Genomic DNA, 19,221 nt, shown 5'->3' with positions numbered 1-19,221 from the left:
TAAAGTAATCTTGGTTGTGGGTCCTTACTATTCATCACTTTAAATGTTTCTTTCCTCTCCCTTCTAGCCTGCAAAGTTTCCGTTGACAAATCAGCTGACAGTCATATGGGTGCTCCCTTGTAGGTAACTAACTGCTTTTCTTTTGCTGCTTTTAAGATTCTTTCTTTGTTTTTAACCCTTGGCACTTTAATTATGATGTGTCTTGTTATGGGCCTCTTTGAGTTCCTCTTGATTGGGACTCTCTTTGCTTCCTGGACTTGTAAGTCTATTTCTTTCACCAGGTAGGGGATGTTTTCTGTCATTATTTCTTCAAATAGATTTTCAATATCTTGCTCTCTCTCTCTTCTCCTTTTGGCATCCCTATTATAAAAATGTTGGTATGCTTGAAGTTGTCCCAGAAGTTCCTTACACTATCTTCATATTTTTGGATTTTTTTTTTCTTTTTGCTCTTCTGATTGGGTGCTTTTTGCATCCTCATATTCCAAATCGTTGATTTGATTCTTGGAATCCTTTACTCTACTATTGAATCCCTTTAAAGTATTCTTTATTTCAGTTAGTACTCTTAATTTCTGACTGGTCCTTTTTCATGTCTTTGACTTTGTCACTAAGTTCCTTGAAAGTCTTTGAAGATCCTTGAGTAACCTTATAACCATGGATTTTGAACTCTGTATTCAGTAGTTTGCTTGCTTCTATTTCTTTCATTTGTGACTTTTTTTTTTTGTCTCTGCATTTTGGCTGCTTATTTATGTTTGTTTCTATGTGTTAGGTAGAGCTGCTATGTTACCTGGAATTGGTAGAGTGGCCTTGCCTAGTAGGTGTCCTATAGGGTCCAGTGGCTCAGTCTCCTCAGTCACCTGAGCTGGGCACTCTAGGTGCGCCCTGTGTCGGCTGTGTACACAGTCGTAATTGAGCCTTTATTGCTGTTGGCGTCACTGGGAGGAGTTGACCTCCAGGCCAATTGGCTGTGAGGACCAGCTGCAACTACAGTGGGAGAGTTGCTGTGCAGGAAACACCCCTATGGAGCAGGACTTGCTTCAGTGGGGCTTTGGTCTTCACTGATTCTAACTCTTAAGTGTGTCTCTTGTGGATGTGTAGAGATGTAATTTGCTATGGTCTGAAGCTGTCCACCAGGTACACTGGCTCTAGGGCCTCCAGGGAGGTGCAAAGTCAGCCACTGCTTGGGGCCACATGGCGGGAGCTACAGAAGGCTCTGCAGATGGCTGCTATTTGCTATTTGTATTGGGTTGAAGATGCCCAGGCAAGGCCCAACTCGGAAGTAAAGCAGGCTGGTGCTAGCGCCAGGTTTTGGGCCTTTTATTGATTGGTTTGGGGCATGCTGACACTATCTGCAGCTTGTTTTAGAGATTTTAGCGAAGTCTGAAGCCTGAGCCAGGACAGACCATTAGTATGAAAAAGCTGCTGCAAACAGCTTGGGTGTAGCTGCAAATTGGATGGGGCGGGGTCTCGGGGAATCCCTAGGGCAGAGCAAACAGTGTGCTCCAGGCTGATAGAGACTCAAATACGGCTGCCAGTGAGCCCTGCAACAGGTGAGATCCCAGCACAGGAACAGTGACTCCTGCGAGCACCCTGATCTGGGAGAAAGCTGCCCCTGAGTTCCTGCCCTGATGCCAGACAGTCCAGTTCCTCCCCATATGTGTCTGGGTCCCCCAGAGCAACCCGGTGCTGGGAATCTGAGTAAGTTCATGTGCCAGCCCTTTAAATGGAATAACTGGGTCCCCAGCAGCCTCCCTGTGACTCAGCCACAATTCCTGCTGGCTTTTACAGCCCATAATTGTGGGGACTTCTCTTCCTAGTCTGGAACCCTGGGCTGGGGGTCTACTGTGGGGCTGGACCCCTTGTTCCTCATGGGTGGCCTCCACAGAGATGATCTCCCCCCTGATTAAAAAAAAAACAACAGCACATGTCGGTGTCAGACCAGCCCATTCCACACCTCCACCCCTCCTACCAGTGTCTGTGTGCTTTCTTCTTGATTTCTCTAGTGGTCGGACTTCCATTCAGCTCGCTTTCACACAGTTCTGAATGATGGTTGTTCTGTATTTTAGTTGTAATTTTGATGTGGTTGTGGGAGGTGGCGAGTACAGGCGTTTACCTACGCTGCCATCTTGGTTTCAACCCAAAATCATTTTCACTGGGCTAAGATCAGGGAGTTTGCAGGCTGCATTCATCCTGGAGGTTCTCTGTAATCTGTTTCTCGAGGCCACTTGCATGCTTGCCTTGTGGGGCTGCTTGTCTTCAAAGCCAGCCAAACACAGCATTCTCTCTCTCTCTCTCTCTCTCTCTCTCTCTCTCTCTCTCTCTCTCTTTCTCTCTCCCTCTCTCCTCTCTCTCTCTCTCTCTCTCTCTCTCTCTCTCTCTCTCTCTCTCTGCCTCTGACACTGTCCCCATGGTCACATCTTCTCTCTCAGGAACATCATACTTCTAATCTAGGCACATTTGAATAGGCATGTACTAACTTTTTCTTTGTTTTATTTTATCTCAAAGATAAATCCAAGTTTTTTTGCTTAATTTCAAGGTGGGAAACAATTGTGTGGTGTTAATATAAATCTAAAAGTAAAGCTAAACAAAGCATGGTAAATAAAATGACCCAGGAGTTGTGATGCCTGAGTACAGCATACTCCCACTTTCCCATTATCTCCCTGTGTAAGCACACCCTCTTCTTCACAATATTTAAAACTGTAGAACTATTTTCAAAGGTATAACCTAGAGCTTACTATATTATAACTTGCTATAGCTGAGAGGTTGTTGTTTTTTTTTACAGTCCATCTTTATTTACAGAGGATCTCGTATTTGTAAAAAGACTTTGTGTGACATATATCTACAGTAGACACACCTAAAAACTTTGTAGGACACAACTGTTCAGAAGGTGGCAGTTACAGAATAAGTACTCAAGGCATATTTCTGAATGAAGGAATAATAGTACTTGATATAGTGACTAAATTAATCTGTCCCTATTATTTCTTTGTATCATTTATTTTAACAACTCAAAATATCTTTTTATAAAGCAAAATATTTTGGGGAAAGGATTGAATTAGGTTTATTAATGTGAAAATTATAGTAGAAATTAACAAAACAATTAGTAAATGGTTAGTAATGATGCTTTAAAACTAAATATTTTTGACTGAATGTACCCAATTTTTGCTGTTTTTCCTTTCTTCTTTTCTTAATAAATGTAGACCCAGTCACAAAAACCAGTTGACAACAAATAAAAACAATCTTATATGTAGACAAAGATGATAGTCACATCCTTGATATTACTTAAGAGATAATGCAATTCCCAAAATATATCTATTGTGCTGCTGAAATTCCTCCATGAGATTCACATGTTTGGGTTATAGCTTAATATTATAATAAAATGCATATAGATTTACTTGGTAGCCTTTCTTTCAATCACATAACATTATTTTTTAAATTAACATTTTTAAAGGCTAGTATTTAGAGTCAATGGGAGGAGAAAATGAGGAGACTAGGTTCTTGCTAAAAAGTCAGAAAAGTACCTTTGGGTCAATTTCTGCTCAGCAGTTTGGTTTTGTTTTTTGGTTTGGGTTTTGGTTTTGGTTTGGGTTTCTCTCTGTCCCTCTAGATTTCTTTATTGCTGTTGGAATTCCATTTTAATAATTATAATTATCAAATTATTTTAGGCATAGCTTAATAGGAAATAAAGAAACATTTCCACTTTCACAGTTCTGCCCTATGACTGGCCAAAACAAAGCAAATGTTATGGGACCATTTTATATGAAGTATAAGGAAGAATGGCCCAAAATCATTTCAAGAATCATAATAATTTTGTAAGCTTTATTGCCTGAGTATCACCTTGTGTTTGGGATGGTAGAGGTTGTGGGAACTATATAAACCTAATTTACAGTGTTGATTTGAAAGTTTTCATATCTGAACATACACTTTGCTTCAGCTTACATCGTCTGTAAGTTTACCAACATTCAGTACTGATGGAAATTCTCAAATCTCATGGCAACCATAAAATATTGGAGAGACCTGAATGAAGTGGATCAGATAGTAAAAGAGCCTTTTGAAATACATCCTTTGATTTCTACTTAATCTCAAAGATCCTGATATAAGGATTAACAGGGAGATGAATGCTTGATTCTAATTGGTATAGCATATCCATATAAATTCATCCATGACATTAACTAGGCTACAATTTAAAAGACTTGATAGCTGTTAGAGGGGAGAGGTGCTGGGAGGCTGGGTGCAATAGGTGAAGGAGTTAACACACACACACACACACACACACACACACACACACACACACACAGCAAAACTCAGACTCAGACAACAGTATGGTGATTACCAGAGGGAAAGGGGTTAGGGCTGGTAGAAATGGTGGCAGAAGGAGACTAGCCTTGGGTGGTGAACACCCAGTAACAATGTACAGATGTGTTCTAGAATTGTACACTTGAAACCTATGTAAGTTCATTAACCAATGTAACCCCAATAAATTTAATTTTTAAAATCTCTTTTTTAGATAACCCCCAAAATAAATAATTGATTTAAAAATAAATGAAAATTTCTGTAGCCATTTGCATTTATAACCTGTTTTCTAATAAAAATCTTAAAAGTCATGTTCATTTATAGTCCCTATTTATTTTTGTGGCATTCTTTTCTAAATTTTTATAGGAATTTATATAGTAAATAATTGTCCTATATTATCTTTTTCCTTCAGTGAATTGATCTTGTGATAATGACTTTGGCTTTCTATATCTCTGATTATAATTTCTTTCCTCATTTTCTCTAGTATAATTACAGTTGAAATCATATTTAACTATTATTATTATTATATAAATTCTAGGTAAATAAGTGATTCCCATATCCAAATCAGCCACAATTCATTATTAACTTGCTGACAAGAATACAAAAAAAAAGTTTAGGCTTAAAGTTTTATAAAAATGAGATCTATTTGTAAGTTCTTATCTGTTTAGTAGTGATGTCTTTCAATTTTTAAAAATGTCTCTTTGGGTAAGGTAAAATCCACAGTACCATCATAGTACTGTTAAATTGGTAATATTTTGGAATTTGTTATTTGGTTTTGATAAAGAATGAGTCATTTACTTTTTAGTGAATATATCTTGAATGTTGAAACAGAACAATCATTAAATTTTAATTTAAAAATAGAGTAAGTGCTATGGGTGGTGAACCATATAAGTCATGACATCAGCAAGCAGTGCTCTACAAACAAATCATATTTGCTAATTATCATCACAGACTAGAAACTCTTGTTTTCATGCCACACATGATCCGATTAGAACATCCAGCTTTACCACCCTCTCTCTCTCCACATCAGTGGTATCTACTAATCAGTGCCATTCCTTTAATGTGAGTTTCAGGCACCTGATTTAGTGTCTCTCCCTCTCTTCCCCAACTTCTACATTCATGCTAAGTAAAGTCAGTATCATTGTCAGTCTGTCTTACTTTTTGCCTCCTGAGTGCTAATGACTTTTACCTCTTCTCCACTTCAGCTACAGTGGACATTTACATCACTCAGAACCTTTCTGCATCTGAAATCCTAAGATCACAGTTGCTTCTTTGACAATAGACACAGCTTTATTCCAACTACTATTGCTGTTTAGCTTCAGCACAAATCAAGACAACATCTAGTCCCTTGCTCCCTCCATTTTTCCTAAACTACCAGCGCCTTATAGACTTGCTTTCTTCTCCACCCAAGCTGGATTCTAGGTTTAATCACTCTCTCCCCAGGACACAGTCTTCTTATATTCTGTCTTTCTCAGTCCACTTGCCCTGTCCTACCTAATAAAAGCGTAATAGGCAAATTGACCATCACTCCAACACACAAGATGGCTGCCCCCATGTGGTCAAAGATGGCTGCCCCATGTGGACACAAGATGGCCACCACAAGATGGCCAGCAGGGGAGGGCAGTTTGGAGGGACCAGGCCTGAAAGGGAGGGCAGTTGGGGGTGATCAAGCCTGCAGGGGAGGGCAGTTGCAGGGGACCCAGGCCTGCAGGGGAGAGCAGTTGGGGGGGACCCAGGCCTGCAGGGGAGAGCAGTTGGGGGGGACCAGGCCTGCAGGGGAGAGCAGTTGGGGGAACCAGGCCTTCAGGGGAGGGCAGTTAGGGGTGACCAGGCCTGAAGGGGAGGGCAGTTAGGGGCAATCAGGCTGGCAGGGGAGCAGTTAGGCATCAATCAGGCTGACAGGGGAGTAGTTAGGATGTGATCAGGCTGGCAGGAAGAAGTGGTTAGGGGCAATCAGGAAGGCAGGCAGGCGAGCAGTTGGGAGCCAGCAGTCCTGGATTGTGAGAGGGGTCCCAGATTGGAGAGGGTGCAGGCTGGGCTGAGGGAACCCCCCACCCCCGTGCATGAATTTCGTGCACCGGGCCTCTAGTAAGTCATATTTGTATATAACGTCTTCTGTAATTTGCCCTTTCCATATCTACCCCAAAAGTATAGAGTCAGTGAGGGGCGGGGAAAGTCATATTACTATGATGATCAATGTGTCCTGCAAAATTTGTAGTCTCTAACATTCCTTTCACATGCCAAAGATCACCTCCCTTGTCACATTAAATTGCCACCTTTCTCCTCCAGCCTTTATTTTTCACCATGGGGAAAACTGAATTGACAGGCATACGTTCTGTCAATTAACTTCCTCTACACCTACAAAATTATCCACAGTTGTATTCTTCCCACTCTTTCCCTTTTAGTCTCCAAGGAAAAGTTGCCCAGTCCTGTTTTCCATGATTATACTTTAAGTCATGCTTACAATCCTATCTTCTGAGAACCTACTTTAAAAGGTATCATCTTCAAGATGGCAGCTGGCAGGACGGCAGAGAGGAAGAGAGTGTGAGAGTGTGAGGGAGCGGAAGGGGAGTGTGGACGTGTGGTGTGTGTGTGTGTGTGTGTGTGTGTGTGTGAGAGAGAGAGAGAGAGAGAGAGAGAGAGAGTTAGATCCTGCAAGACTTTCTGGGGCTGGCGGACCAGGCTCTCATAGATGGGGACCCCCCCCCCCCCACTACCACTGCAAGCACTCCCCTGTGGTGGCATTGGCACAGAAACCATGCTATCTTGAAGGGCAGAGCAGCTGTGACTAGGAGTCCAGCCTCACCACCACCCAGACTGGCCTCAAACAAAAACCAGGCCCCTACAGCCACTCTGGACAAAGACCTACTACCACAGCTGCAGACCCATGGACACTGAGACTCAAGCCACCCCGGCCTCAGGCTCCTGTGAGTCCTGGAGGGCATTCCCCTGCCACCTACGGCATAGGTCCCACACATCCCAAGCCACCCCTGAAGGTCAAGGCGCATGGCTCCTACCAGACGCGCCTCCCTGGCACCCGGGCCAGCTCCTAACTATCTGCACGTGTGGCTCTTGCTGGCGGCATCTCCCAGACACCCCAGCCAGCCCCTGACTGTCAGTGTGTGGCTACCGCCAGACTGCAGCAGCCACTCATCTACCGGGCACCATAGCCGGCCCCTGACTGTGCACACAGTTCCTGCTGGACTGCGGCCCCCCCGCCCCCCCCCCCCCCCCGTCTCCCTAATCATCCAAAAGACGCAAATCAAAATGACAATGAGGTGCCATCTCACACATGTCAGAATGGCTACCATCAACAAAGGACAAGTGCTGACTATTTTGCTGCCTATGGCTTCTTCTAAATGCAAAAGGAACCCTCTTGCACTGCTGGTGGCAATGCAGACTGGTGCAGCCACTGTGGAGAACAGTATGGAGTTTCCTCAAAAAATTAAAAATGGGACTTCCATTTAACCCAGTCATCCCATTTCTAGGACTATATCCCAAAAAACAGAAAGGATATATGCACCCCTATGTTCATAGCAGCACAATTTACAATAGCTAAGATTTGAAAACAGCCTAAGTGCCCACCAGCAGATGAGTGGATTAGAAAATTGTGGTACCTCTACACAATGGAATACTACACACTGCTGTAAAAGAATAAGAATAAGAATAAGAATAAGAATAAGAATAAGAATAAGAATAAGAAGAAGAAGAAGAAGAAGAAGAAGAAGAAGAAGAAGAAGGAGAAGAAGAAGAAGAAGGAAGAAGAAGGAATGTAATACTTTAAACAATAAAGAATTTAAATTTTAAAAAAGGTATCATGTTCATCCCTTGTACTTTAGTGTCTTCCTATAGTCTTCCCTCCCATAACCCATAAACATATTCCTGTGCCATCCATTTTTTTAAAAACTTCCTCAGCCTAACACCCCCCTATAACTGCAGTCTTCTTTACTTTCTAACCAAGCTCTTATAAAACAGCCTTTAGTTAGTCTTCACTTCTTCACGTTCCATTCAGGCTTCCTCCTACTTCCATCATGCTATTAAAACTGCCCTGAAAAGGTTGTCATTCCCTAATCAAATGCACTTTTCACTTTGATCTGGTTTAAGTATTTAACCCTGTTGATCACGCCCTTCTTGAAATTCTCTTCTCTAGATTCTGTTACAGCACCTACTCTTGATCCATCTTTTACTTTCCTGTTTTCTCAAATTCTCATGTCAACCTCTTTACTTTAAATATTTGTTTTCATTTTGGTTCTGTCCTCTTCCCATCTCACTTCTTTATTTCTCTCTTTAAGCATTTCCAGCCACTTCAATGGCTTCAGTTGCAAATTAGAGCAAAACCTAGTCATGGCCCACCAGCCTCATTTCAGCTATTCCCCGCCTCCTCTACTTCATGATCCTGAGAAACCATACAGCTGGCAGGACTTGACACATCATGCTTTCCTTCCTCTGTGCCTTCACACACATTATTGTTTCTTCCTGGAATGCCTGCCTTACCCCTCTCCATACCACCCTTCTCAATGTGACTCTTTCCTTCTTATCCTTCAATACTTAACTCACGCATTATCAGGAAGCATCTACAGACTCCTTTCCCGACTCTTTCTGCCCCTTTCCGTTTAATACTTGTGCTTATCCTGTTATGATGGCATTTATCAGTAACTTATTGAAGTTATCCATATAAAGATCTACGTTCCCTCCGTATTTCTCTTACAAGCAGGGCCCATGTCCTGTTTTTTGAATAATCAGTGCTAGAATAATAACTGGTACATAGGAATTACAGGACAAGTGCTTATTGATTGAACTGAAATCTGTGTCACAAACCTAGAATTCTTTCTTTCACATACACTCTTATATACTAGTACATTGCCTACCTAGCATCCCTACTTACTGTTCCACCAACATGTCAAATTTGAACGTGCCAAGCCGAATTCATCCTCCACACACACATACTCCCCAACAAAATGTTCTGCTCTTCCTCTCCACTGTGTTGGTCAGCAGAAGGCTACTAGTATCTGTCTCTTCACCAAAGCCAGACACCTGAGAGCCATCCTTCTTGACCACCTCATCTCACTTGACCTATTCTCAAAAGTCACCAGGTCCTTTTGATTCCATATTCTAGATATCTTTCAAATTCATCCCGTTTTCCATCTGCCTGGCTGCAGCTCTGATTCAAATCTTCATAACATAAAATTAGCCATTTTAACTATTTTTAAGTGTACAGTTTCATGGTCTTAAGTACAGTCACATTGTTGTGCTTACTAGAATAATTTTAATAAAAAACTGTCTGGACTTCCTACTTATGGGCTGCCTCCATCCCAGTGTGATCGTTCTAAAATAAAAACAATGGCACTAGATGAATTAAAACCCTTTCATTGCCGCCTACTGTCTACATTAGTGGTTTTAGCACAACGTTTTCACAGGTTTGAACTGAAGTAAGAAAATATATGTGTGTGTGTGTGTGTGTGTGTGTAATGTATCACGTTCCTTCCTTTAGATTTTTTTCAGCTTAGAGGTTGAGTGAATTAATAAATGGCAATATTAATCAAGATAAGAAATACTGAAACACACAGAGGAGGTAAGGAAAGTTTTGTTTTAGATCAGAAGCAAGAGGAGGTGACTTGAGGGCAGTTGCATATGTGAATCCAAAACTCAGAAAAGAGTTGAGATGGAGATCTGTATTTGGAAGTCCTAGTATTTAAGTGGAATAAAGGAAGCAAATAATATCTCTTAAGGAATTCATGAAAAGTATAAAGAAAAATTAATAAAATAAAAAGATCAGAGAAAGAACAGCCTCCATAGCTAAAGAAAAAAAAATACATTTCAAGTCTCCTCACCCTGCCGCCTTGGTTGAAGGAGGGCTAGACCTTATAAACTAATGGAAAACTCGAAGGGCAGCACTTTTCAAGGCTTTTCTGTCTCCTCTACTGGAAGATGATTATTATCCATCCCTCTTGAATTTCCCTGGTTCTTTCTCTTTGAAAAAAAAACATAATAATTTTAAGGCAACTATGTTTGATGGGGTAACCTCATTGCCTAAAGAATAGGAATGGTTTTTCTGGAGAAAATTGTCTAGCCAGTAAGAATGCTACTCTCACATTGACAAGTACAAAATTACTCTCAAAATGAGGAATTTGTTGTTTTTACTCCTTTCAGTAACTTTGCAACAAAATTATCAAGTCAATAAGAGTAATTCAAGCCCACAACAATTTAGAAATGAACGTTCAAAGTCACAGTACTTTTGAAAGAGGTATAGCACAGGAGAGATGAGAGATGATAATTAACCTAGCTTGCATCTGGAATTCACTAGCAGTGTAGCGCTGATCTAATTACTTTTGGTTTTGTCATGGAGTTATAATAAAAATTAAATATGTGCATAAATTACTTCTCATAGTCCCTGGTACACAGTACCCATTAAGTATTACTTGCCTTTTTTAATATATCACAATATTCTGTAAAAGTAAAAATTAGAAGTAAATCAATTAGGAAAATTGTAAATAACTTATGGTTCATTGACTTGATGGAAAGCCATGTATTTCCATAGACACAGGCAACAGTGTGGTGAGAGCCAGAGGGAAAGGGGGGTGGAGGTAGGTGGATGTGAGCAATGGTGACATAAAGTCACTTTGCTTGGGGCAATGGGTACATGACACAGTGTACAGATGATGTTTTATTGAGTTGTACACTTGAAACCTTTACAGTTTTGTGACCCAATATCACCCCAATAAATGCAATTTAATAAATAAAAATAAAAATATGTATTTTGTTGTATTACATACATATTACACAGATACATAGAAAATATAAAAATAACTAGAGGCCTGGTGCATGAAATTCGTGCACAGGTAGGGTCCATAGGCCAGACCAGCGATCAGGGCCAATGGGGGCCTTCTGGCTGCCGACCAGGGCCTTCCTTCCAGCTGCCAGCCAGGGTCTCCCTTCCCCGGCTGCTGGCTGCTGGCCAGGGCCTTCCTTTGTTCCGTGCCACCCCCTGGTGGTCAGCACACATCATAGCAAGTGATCAAACTCCCGGTCTCCCGGTCAAACTCCTGAGGGGACACTTTGCATATTAGCCTTTTATATATATGGATGTTCACTGCAAAAATAAGTTTTCTATCTAGAATATAGCTAACTATATTTTTTAAGTTTATATAGAAACTAGAAGCCCGGTGCACAAAATTCATGCATGGTGGGGTGTGTCCCTCAGCCCAGCCTGCACCCTCTCCAATCTGGAAACCTCGAGGGATGTCCGACTGCCCGTTTAGGCCCGCTCCCAACTGCTCGCCTGCCTGCCTTCCTGATTGCCCCTAACTGCTTCTGCCTGCCAGCCTGGTCACCCCCTAACCACTCCCCTGTCAGCCTGATTGATGCCTAACTGCTCCCCTGCCAGCCTGATTGCCCCTAACTGCCCTCTCCTGAAGGCCTGGTCACCCCTAACTGCCCTCCCCTGCAAGCCTAGTCCCCCGCAACTGCCCTTCCCTGCAGGCCCAGTCACCCCCAACTGCCCTCTCTTGCAGGCCTTGTCCCTCCCAACTGCCCTCCCCTGCTGGCCATCTTGTGGTGGCCATCTTTGACAACATGGGGGCAGCCATTTGTGTGTTGGAATGATAGTCAATTTGCATATTACGCTTTTATTAGATAGGATAGAGGCCTGGTGCACGGGATGGGGCCAGCTGGTTTGCCGTGAAGGGTGTCCCAGATCAGGGTGGGGGTTCCCTTGGGGCGTGAAGTGGTCTGGGCGAGGGGCCTGTGGTGATTTGCAGGCCAACCACCCCTTCCCCCCCCGGTGACCCAAGCAGAGGCTCTGGTATCTGGGATTTATTTATCTTCTATAATTGAATCTTTGTAGCCTTGAGTGGAGGCCAGGGCTAGCCAGAGTGGGCAGGAAGCTTGGCTTCCTCCATTGCCAGGGAAACCCAAGCCTCCTGCTCGCTCCATGGCCGCAGCTATCTTGATTCGGTTAATTTGCATACTTGCTCCTGATTGGCTGGTGGGCGTGGCTGGTGGGCGTAGTGGATGTATGGCCAATTTGCATGTTTCTCTTTTATTAGTGTAGATTATATTATGGCAAAAATAGATTGTAACTACTAAATCCTATTTATGTATAATATCATCAGATTACTTTTCTATAATGCGTTACTAAAATAATAGATGAAAGACACCAACAAACGTGTTCCCAATTTGACTTAAGTAAGAATTTGAGGGGAAATTTTAGTGAAGCTATTATGACAAATAATCCACTTATCTATAATCTGAAATCTATAGTTCTCCAGTAACCCAAACCCTGGTGGAAATAGCTCTGGACTAAGAGCAAGAAAACCAGGCCCCGATTTGTCATTGTCTTATCCACAACCTTGCATAAGGGTTTACTTGTCTGCGCTTCAGTGTCTTCATATTTAAAATAAGGAAATCCTAATCTTAGCTCTAACCTTTTTCCTATGTCAAAAAGCCCTGGGGAAACTAGTGTTGAGTAAAATGTAAAGTAGTTGGAGCCTCTTCTAGTAACCGACATAATTTTTAAAAAGATATTATTGATTTGGACAGTAAAGAATAGCCTGCAGGCAAATCCTGCAAGGCGCTTCAACAGACATGCACACCTATCTTCCTGTTGGCACAGTCCACGTTTGGCAGGTCTATCTCATTCCTTACAGGAAGGAATAGGTTCTTCATTGTGTTTCCGAAGTCAGTAAGCTTTTACAAAAGTAAGTAATTGACATTTTTCTCATTTCTGGGATCAAATTTTCATAAATCATTCAACCTGGATAAACTGAGAATGTGGTTGATCTAGTAATTGTTGAAATATAGTAAAGACATTGCAAAACATGATATTTAAGTATTTCCTCCTAACCTCTTCCCTTAGCAATTTGTACTAGTTCGAAATGGGAAAAGTCCTAATGTGTGAAAAGGAAACAGAAGTGAGAGGAGCCTGTGGGTAAAGGAGAAGCCGGAAGAACCACACACGGATTCAGCTCAGTGATTTGTGATTCCGCCGATTCAGAATTTGTAGTGATGATAATAACTATGCAGAATAGAGCTTACTTTGATATTACAAGGAAGTTTTTTAATATTGCAGATGATTTTGTGGAGGAGGTACATATTTAACCAACTTGGAAGTAATGATTTCCTGACTTTTTACAATATATGCGGAGATATGCTCTTAACGTCTTCTCAAGATTCCTACTGGCAGCTATTTGTCAACAGTTAATTCAAGTTCTGTCATCTCTTAACAATGCACTTCAAATTCCATACTGACATTTCCCCCTCCTCCACAATTCAAGTTAGTGAAACTTTGTCTGAATTAAAGGATTTATGTAATTCTCTGACCCATAATATTCAGAGTATTTAGGATAGCACTAGTTTTGGTCAGTAGTCCAACTTATACAAACTGGTCTGTGAATAGAGTGAGTTGTCCAGTGAATCTTCTAGTTCAAGTATTTGCACCAATAGGCTGTGAATGTATAAAACTTACGTATAGCTTATATTTGAGAAATTTGTAGTAACAAATGTAGGACAGATTTGCATTTTCACTGTAAGATCATTACTACATTTCTCAAAGCAGAGATTTTTGATGCATCAAATTCTTTCCTTTCATATTTGTGTTTTCTAACAGGACTCGATATATGCAGAATCATCCAAAAACCTTGAGCTAGTTTTCAGTGTTGAATGCAGCTGACGAGTCTCTGTACGACACTAAGAATGCCCTCATTCCTTTAGTGTCTAGCTCTGTACTGGGTTTATTTGCAAAGAACCCTCATGCATGGGTCCATATAAATGAGGCATGCTGCTCCCATATAAATGAGGCAAGCTGGAGCAGATTAGACTATGTTGCTCAGCAGTCTCTGAGAAAAGAAGATAGTGTATATACGTATGGGTATGATTCTCGCTTTTAATGAAGACTTCTCTGTATATAACAACAAGCAAGTTTTTAGTTAATGTTTTATACTTTCAATAAAGAAAATAAAATTAAAAAAAACAATTAATGGTCTGATTCCATCATCTTTTGTCAAGCAAAACTCTCACTGACCCACAGGAATGTGGTCTCTCTCCCCTAGAGTAGCCTAAAAACACCACAGAATGGGCTTCTGAACTTTTCCCTCTATTTTCCGTATAATGGGCGAGGTTTTAATCAACTGAAAATCACCTACCTTGGACTAAAAAGCATATTTAGTCATTTCTAGCCTATTTATACTTCTCAGGAATAGAAAGTTTTCAAATGTAGTGCAGAAAGTCTTGTTTTTATCACCATCAAATCATTTGTATATATTTAAATTATTTCCATGCCACTGAGACATGAAGTTTTTCCCACTAGCCCCCTAATTCCTGGCTGTATTAGCTAACTCTATGAAAAAGAAATTTAATGCATAAGAATCGTACAGTATACCCATGTGTCACTTATTTAGCTAAGTAACAGGTGTAAGATTGCTAACATTTCTATATTGAAATAAGGTAAATCAGTTTGAAACTGCTCTCCTTTTAATGTGTCGTGCTGTCATTACATAGCAATCATTGATTCACAACCTTAACACAAATAGGTAAATGTATTGAAATGAGTACCTTATATTTTTCATGTAGCATCGAATGCTCACATAATCTGAAGGTCTGGGTTAAAGTTTGTGTTGTTGCTGGGGTTTTTTTAACCTCAAATACTTGGCACTTGGCACCAGTGTCTCTTGCTTACAGTAATGCTTTATTTCTTAACATGACGACCAGGATTGCTTGGTCACAGTCAGACCTGTGCTTTTTCGGCCAAAACATTCCTGTCAGTAACTGCACTTTCTACGTTCATTTTTCCCTTCCCGCCCCCTTGCTCCTGACAGGTTGGAGAGGCTGGTGGACGTCCTGAGGAAGAAGGTTGGAGCAGGGCCCGTGAGGACGGTGATCTGACTGAAAGCGGCAGCCTGGGAAGCAGTCACATCTGGTGACCAGGCTGATTCATCCAACGCTGTGTAAACACTAAAGCCTTAACTTAGCAAACAGTTGTTAGAAGTGGGACACTCCAACCACATTCCAAGCTGAGATAAAATCAAATCACGAATGTTTAACCACTTTGTTGCTGACTTGAGTTATTTATCCAAATGTATTAACTACGGACTTTTACCAATGGATAGCTATCAAGTTGTAGTTTATTTTGTAACTATTTCCTGCCTCACTATATTTAACATAACCCTTTTTACTGGGAGACCATTATAGAAACATTGTGAAGTTGGTCAGGATTATATCTTCACATATGGCCCTTTCTGAATCAAAATGCAGCAAAGTAAATATTGTCTAAACCTTAATCCACTGTGTTAGGTCAAAACTTCAAATACACGCATTTTTCAATATAGAGTTTATTTCTTACCTGATGAGAGAAGCTCAGACATAAGAGTTAATAGTCTTCCTTCAATGCATGCATGTAATCTTTGTTAGTATTCAAGAATATTAAGTATGGATACTAAGAATTAAATGTATAATTAATTCCTTTTAATAAGAGTTTGGTACATTAAAATTATCATGATTTTTGTTTCAATAAAAACAATATAGACTACAATGAAAAGAGGATATTGTTACTGTGTACTTGTAAATTCAATATTTTCAACGCTTTGATGAGTAATTATCTAAACTTTACTTAAGCTGTAGAAATTGCCAAGTTTATCTAATAGACTGGGACACTTTGGCTTGAAAATCTGTCTGTGCCGCATGCAGGGTCCATCCAACATGTTGCACATGCTTTTTGATGATCTTAGATTACCATTTGAATTTTTGTTGTGGAGGAAGAGAATTCGATATGTAACTTACAATAAAATTATGATGTAAAAACGTATGGTCTTAGAAAAGAGAAAACCTACAATTTGGTTCAGGTTACATACTGTTTTTCATTTAAGAGATAACTTAAAATAGTTACAGCATAGTCACTTCTAATCATATGAAATTATTAATAAAACTAAGATTTGTAGATATGGCTGTAGGAAAAACATGTTCTTTTTTAGATTGAATAGATGAGAGGCCAATAGGAAATGACTATGTCTAGAATTGGGTGAAAAAGACAAGTAGAGAATAAATTCATGAAATTTTTTAGGCAAGTGAAAATTTTTCTAAATTCATACACTTCTTTAATTCATCTTTAAGATTGAGGTAAATTATCTGTCATTGCCTATTTTCAAGACAAGTACAGAGTAATTTATGCACCATTCCTTCATACACCATTGGAGATTATCTGTTTGAATTCTTTTTTTCACTCTGCGGGAAAATGTAAGGTACTTTATCACAGAGTAATGAAAGGACCATAATGCTAACATCAGTTTCTTCCTTATTTTATCCATTAAGTTAACTGAGAGTTAGAATCATGCCATTGAATTTAAATTTAGAATTTTCTCACATTGTCTGCTTTTAACTATTTTTATACTGTGAGAGTTAGAAAATAAAGAACAACAGGGGCTGAAACTAAGCTACCTGCATCTAGTCTATAGTTCTAAAGAGAATTACAGCCTCTCATAGGCCAGCGACTATGGAAATAGAGAAATTTTAAATAATTGGGTCATGCATAGAGTCTTGTCCCGAGGCTCTAATCGAAACATGCAATAGCTTAATGTGCGAAGGAACCAGTCATGGAGGTAAGTAAAGAGAAACAATTTTTGTCACAAAATTGTCCATTCCTGAATCCTCTTCAGATGAATCACAAGGAAACTTGAATTTTCAATTTAGTCCTAAAGAATAGACAAGTCTTTCTTGAATTATTTTGCTTGGGGTTTTCTAAAACACAAAGTGTAGCACAAAGACATTTTACAATTTTCCAACATTTCTTTCTATACCTAAATGATCAGATTAGAACAAGCAATTCCTATAATCAGTATTCAGAACTTTTATAGAATTTGATATTATAAATTTGAATTTACAAAACAATTCAAACATCTACTATTGTTCAATGTAGGTAATCACCCCAAAATACCACACATCCCCTTGAAAATGAATTGTCTACAAGATTACACATGCTAAGTATTATAGCCAAATATTATCATTAATTGATTTCTTGCACGTAAAAAATGTTCACCAACAATATTTCAAATTGTCTATTTTTTTATGAAGGAATGACCTTGTTCACTGAAGATCAGTTCTCTACATATTCAATAAACCCTGAGATGTTTCTTTGAGTTTGCTTTAAACATCAAGTCTAATCCCTACAGTAACATGATAAATCATTTCTTGGAAAAATAAGTAGTTCAGAAGAAAATCAGAAAAGATAACACAAACATGCATAACACTTGATTTGTTTTTTTTTGCATTTATATTTTTATTCTTTCAACCAAATAGTAACAACAATAATAATAAATTATATGTATGAACCACATAATAATGCTGCTGCTGCTGATTTTAGTATTATTTTTATTATTATTACATGCGTTTTACAGATGATGAAACAGACCCAGAGAGGCTAGGAACTTGCCAACTGAGGTCTTATAACTAAAACTCCATGCAAACCATAGGTCACCAAACCCTTCAAAATTAAAAAAGATTTAAAATCTTACAATCTCTGTTATTGTGCCATTTCTTTTATACACTTATGTATGAATTCTCTAAAAATCAAGATTGTATGCATTTTTGTGTGTGTGTTAATCCACACCGAGAATATTTTTCCACTGATTTTTAGAGAGAATGGAATGGTGGGGGGGAGGCGGGGTGGTGGTGGTATGGAGACAGGGAGAGATAAACATCAGTGTGAGAGAGAGATGGAATGGTTGCCTCCCAAACGCGCTGGAGATTGAGCCTGCAACCAAGGTACGTGCCCTTGACCAGAATCAAACCCAAGATCCTTCAGTCCTTGGGCTGGTACCCTATCCACTGAGGCAAACTGGCTGGGGCTGTATGCATTTCTTTCAATGAAGAACAAAAATGTGAATTGAACTGCACGTGTATATAGATAGCATCATAGCATTGCTGCCTCTCATAGGGTTATAGCAGTGGTTGGCAAACTGCGGCTCGCGAGCCACATGCGGCTCTTTGGCCCCTTGAGTGTGGCTCTTGCACAAAATACCACAGCCTGGGTGAGTCTATTTTGAAGAAGTGGCATTAGAAGAAGTTTAAGTTTAAAAAATTTGGTTCTCAAAAGAAACTTCAATCGTTGTACTGTTGATATTTGGCTCTGTTGACTAATGAGTTTGCCGACCACTGAGTTATAGTAGCAGCATGCTTTGGCTTAGCCTTCACTAATTAGGAATATTGTGACAATTCATTATTAATAAAAAATATCCTTGAGTTGCTTTTTACTATTTTAATTTGGCCTATGCTAAAACCTGACAGTGTAGTTTTATCAAAAGGAAGTCTAAACTTCAAGGCTTACTCTACCTACCTTGAGCAACTGGCAAAGATAAAACCAGTTATACATGAATTGTTAGCAAGGTTATTGGTTATAAGCAAGGTAAAAGCAGTTATAGTGGAGTCAATTTTTATATGAGAAAATTTAATTCTACTTTTATAAATAAGCCTTATGTTAGAATTATTTAAAATATTTTACCTAATAAAATATTCCCCTTTCTCAGTAAGAAAATTCCTTATTTAAATAAACTGAAGAATCTTCTTATTAGATCACTTACTGACAGGATTAGGTTGTTTTGAAGGGGTTTTCTTTCACACAAAAACAGGTTGGAATATTAAAAATTTGTTATTTTTATATTAGATTTAGTTGCATAGAAAAGCATTTTTATGTGTAGTATTTTTAAAGATCATAATTATTTTTAAAGTTTCTATTTCGTTAAAGTGTTCATGATTAATGATTCATATTTAATAAAATAGCCATGGCTTACACATTTTCTCTACTCATATACATTTTGTATGGAACACAAATTTTTCATAAGACAATATTATATTGTTGATAACTATTTTGACAACTAGAGGCCCAATGCATGAAATTCGTGCAAGAGTAGGCCTTCCTTCACCTGGCTGCCAGCACCAGCTTCCCTCTGG

At 39.6% G+C, this 19,221-nt stretch overlaps 1 protein-coding gene across 6 annotated transcripts in view; it reads left to right on the top strand.

The window, feature by feature from the left end:
• The window catches only part of MIPOL1 (mirror-image polydactyly 1), a 340,115-nt gene extending 324,323 nt beyond the window's left edge, over positions 1-15,792 (top strand). For all 6 annotated transcript variants that reach the window (XM_079767462.1, XM_079767463.1, XM_079767465.1 and 3 more), the window contains one exon: positions 15,099-15,792. In XM_079767462.1, the coding sequence (XP_079623588.1) occupies positions 15,099-15,165 (67 nt within the window). In that variant the 3' untranslated portion in view covers positions 15,166-15,792. The remainder of the gene's footprint in view (positions 1-15,098) is intronic.
• The last annotated feature ends 3,429 nt before the right edge of the window (positions 15,793-19,221 follow it).

Source organism: Cnephaeus nilssonii (genome assembly GCF_951640355.1).
Source record: "Cnephaeus nilssonii genome assembly, chromosome: 4".
In the NCBI taxonomy this organism is placed as follows: domain Eukaryota; kingdom Metazoa; phylum Chordata; class Mammalia; order Chiroptera; family Vespertilionidae; genus Cnephaeus; species Cnephaeus nilssonii.
This window is presented reverse-complemented; position numbering and strand designations above follow the sequence as displayed.